This window comes from Notothenia coriiceps, unplaced genomic scaffold, assembly GCF_000735185.1.
Source record: "Notothenia coriiceps isolate Sejong01 unplaced genomic scaffold, NC01 NC01_scaffold00009305, whole genome shotgun sequence".
NCBI lineage: Eukaryota > Metazoa > Chordata > Actinopteri > Perciformes > Nototheniidae > Notothenia > Notothenia coriiceps.
In genome coordinates, this window is record NW_011342006.1 from 114,198 (window position 1) to 117,364 (window position 3,167).

Genomic DNA, 3,167 nt, shown 5'->3' on the forward strand with positions numbered 1-3,167 from the left:
AAAAGCAGAACCGGAAAATCCTGTTAAAATCCAAAACCGATAACCCACAACCCTATGTTGTGATGCAGTAAATCTTACACAGCTACCACTTACGTTAGCCGGGTGTCGTAAAAACCGTGGGAAAATGTACAAAATAACTGATTAGGTGCATATGAAGGGAAGATTTCTACTAACGTGGCCTTTCCAATGATGTAGATTTAAGGGTCCCATTCTGGACCAAGGTGGAAAAGATCTTTTCGGAAAAATGTATTCGGACAAGTAAATTGCCAAACTCACTTGTCCATGGACAAGTACTCTCTAAAAACTTTTTCTCACACTGAATACCGCATCAGTTGTGCCACTTATGTGACAGACAAGAAGAGTATGTGACAGACAAGAATAGTCAATTCTAATGTCTAACACTTAATGTGGAGAAAGAGATGTGCTGTATGGGTTGATTGTGCGTTGATCTGTTGGTAATGCCTCGGGGTTCCGGTGGGCATGTAAACAAATGCATAATGCTGCGCTATACTTTGTGGCCTCACCCAGTTGCATAGCGACGCTTATTGTTTAGGTGTCTTTTAATAAGCAGGTAGTCATATCATTAGCTAAAACTAGCTAGATCTGATCGATATGGACATAAACGCGAGTGAAGTCTAATCTGACGGGAGAGCGAGATCAGCTGCTGCTGACGAGTCGACACGCAGCTCTCCATGATCACATGCAGCGGTGAGCGGAACAAAAACACACACTTCAGGTTAGAATATCACACGTAGCTATTTTAATTAACTCTCAAACTACCTAAACTAGTTATAGATATGTTTAGTTTTACTGTCGGGTCACTCATTACTGATCCGCGAGCTGCATGATACTGACGGGCTGTCAGGAGAGGGAGAGAGCGCTCCGTTTATTATTCCCGTGTTATTATAAGTTACTGTTCACTTTTGAATGATGTAGTTAATCTACTATTATTAGTTTGTTTAAAATCTAATCATATAAATTAGTTTGAAAGCTCAATAAATAAGAAAGAAGACCTTTGACCGGCACTTTTCTCATTTTGTGCAGAAGATTTAAACTTTAACGGACATTTTGACCGGCAAAAAGATATTCTAACGGGAACTCTGATTAAGCTCCATGTTTACATCATCACTTATTATTATAAATAATATATTCAATTTCTGCCAAAAGATACAACAAAAAAGGCTTATTTCAAAAGAAAGGCTTTTCTTTATAGCAGTAAGTAGAAAGCAAAAGCTTGGAAAAGCACCGGTTGGATCACTCCAGTACATCCCTAAACGCTGATAAAACAAGCTAATGCGTTAGCGGAGCATTGGGACTGGATGTTTGTTAAAGTAGTTATCTCTTATAATGAGTCCATGCACCTGTTTTGTATCTTGGCCTTCAGTCCGCTCTCTCGAACACCCTGAGGATGAAGACTTTCCACCAGTTCCTCCAACTCGGCTGGGTTTTCACACACAAACCTGAATGCAGAGGTGGAGAAGAATTGAAGGAACGGTTGTGTAAAAAAGGAACAGATTTAAATAATTAAATGAAGGAGAAAAGGATCGGCAAAGACCAAGCTCTTACCAGAGGTTCTGCCCCTGGTTGGGAATAGTAGTTTCTATACAGACGTCTGCTGTTGCCCCCTGCTGGGCTCCCTCACTAATAGCACCATCGATGCTGCCATCATCCTTTTCAGCTCCTACAACATAAACAGTCATTCATCGTTAAAGATTTTAAAAAAGAAAAAAAGAGGAGTTGCAGAGGAATATTTGACCAATACCAATATTTTAGTAAGTATTCATTTATTTCTCAAACATGTTGACACTGTACCCTGTGAATCTTGATTGGAAGCCGTCTCTCCGTCCTCCTCCTCTTCTACCTCCGCAGCTTCTGCGGGCTCAGCAGCTTCAGCCGCTTTGTCCTCGGGTGGGGGGGTGAAGCTGTAGTCGATGCTTTCGTGCACCCAGCCCTTCTCAATGTACAGACCAGGAACAACGTCAGAGAAAAGCCAGTACCTGAACAAAGACAGAAAGCAACCATGGTTAAAGTATACTTAGGTTATTTAAAATGGACAACTGGATTACTGCAACAGCACACTTTTTTGGATCACCTGCATTCATACTAAAACTCAGCTGCCCGCTTGCTCACCTCCACCCGACGCTCCGACCACCCCTATCCTCCATGACCTCCACTGGCTCCCCATCAAACACAGCATTGACTTTAAAATATTACTTTTCACTTTCAAAGCCCTCAACAACCTTGCCCCCCCCCCCCTACCTCTGTGACCTCATCCAACGACACACCCCCACCCGTCGCCTCAGGTCTGCTGAAGCTAACCTACTGCAGCCCATCAGGATGAAGCTCCGGACCTGGGGTGATAGGGCCTTCGCTGCAGCCCCCCCCTGGAACCCCCTCCCCAGCCACGTCAGATCCGCCAACACTCTCACATCATTCAAACAATCCCTCAAAACTCACCTTTTCCCTCTTGCCTTCAACTCCTAATCCACTAAACCCTTGCCCTTATTCCACATAGCTTAGCACTTTCTACTTTTGTTGTTATTTTGTTTTACTTGCTTCTAAGCGCTTTGAGCACCTAAAGTGCTTTGTTAATGTATTATTATTATTATTATTATTATTATTATTATAACTAGAAACCCATCATCCAAACACTCCTCTTCCCACACAGAACATGCCAACATCACATTTGTTCAATCTGCGTCCGAGTTAGACTAGTTTTAGGAGCAGTTGGGTTGAACCCCCCCCAGCTACAGTTGACACCATTAAACAGATGTTGAGTCACATTCGATCGCAGCACATTATTTGTCGTGATTCACACCATGCGCTACCAGATATTGCCCTTTTCTTAACATCAACCTCTTCCTCCACTAAACACAACTCCCTATCTCACCAATAAACACCTCCATCGTCCTCCTGAGAGGCAGCCAAGGTCATGGTCACATGCACACACACACACACGCTCATAAATGCACACACACTCTTCCCCAGACTGGTAGAAACAGAAGGCTACTTGAGACTAAAACCTTTGGGAGGAATTCAATTGCTTTCAGACTGAGTGCTGTAGCAGCAGATGGTGTGTGTGTGTGTGTGTGTGTGTGTGTGTGTGTGTGTGTGTGTGTGTGTGTGTGTGTGTGTGTGTGTGTGTGTGTGTGTGTGTGTGTGTGTGT

General features: G+C 43.3%; 1 protein-coding gene across 1 annotated transcript in view; it reads right to left on the minus strand.

Annotated features, from left to right (window-relative positions):
• baz1b (bromodomain adjacent to zinc finger domain, 1B) overlaps positions 1–3,167 on the minus strand; it is a 16,749-nt gene that overhangs the window by 5,617 nt on the left and 7,965 nt on the right. Inside the window, exons 11-14 of the mRNA XM_010770886.1 lie at positions 2,612–2,629; positions 1,813–2,000; positions 1,567–1,681; positions 1,349–1,460 (exon numbers count right to left, since the gene is read on the minus strand). Coding sequence (XP_010769188.1) covers positions 1,349–1,460; positions 1,567–1,681; positions 1,813–2,000; positions 2,612–2,629 — 433 coding nt within the window. The remainder of the gene's footprint in view (positions 1–1,348; positions 1,461–1,566; positions 1,682–1,812; positions 2,001–2,611; positions 2,630–3,167) is intronic.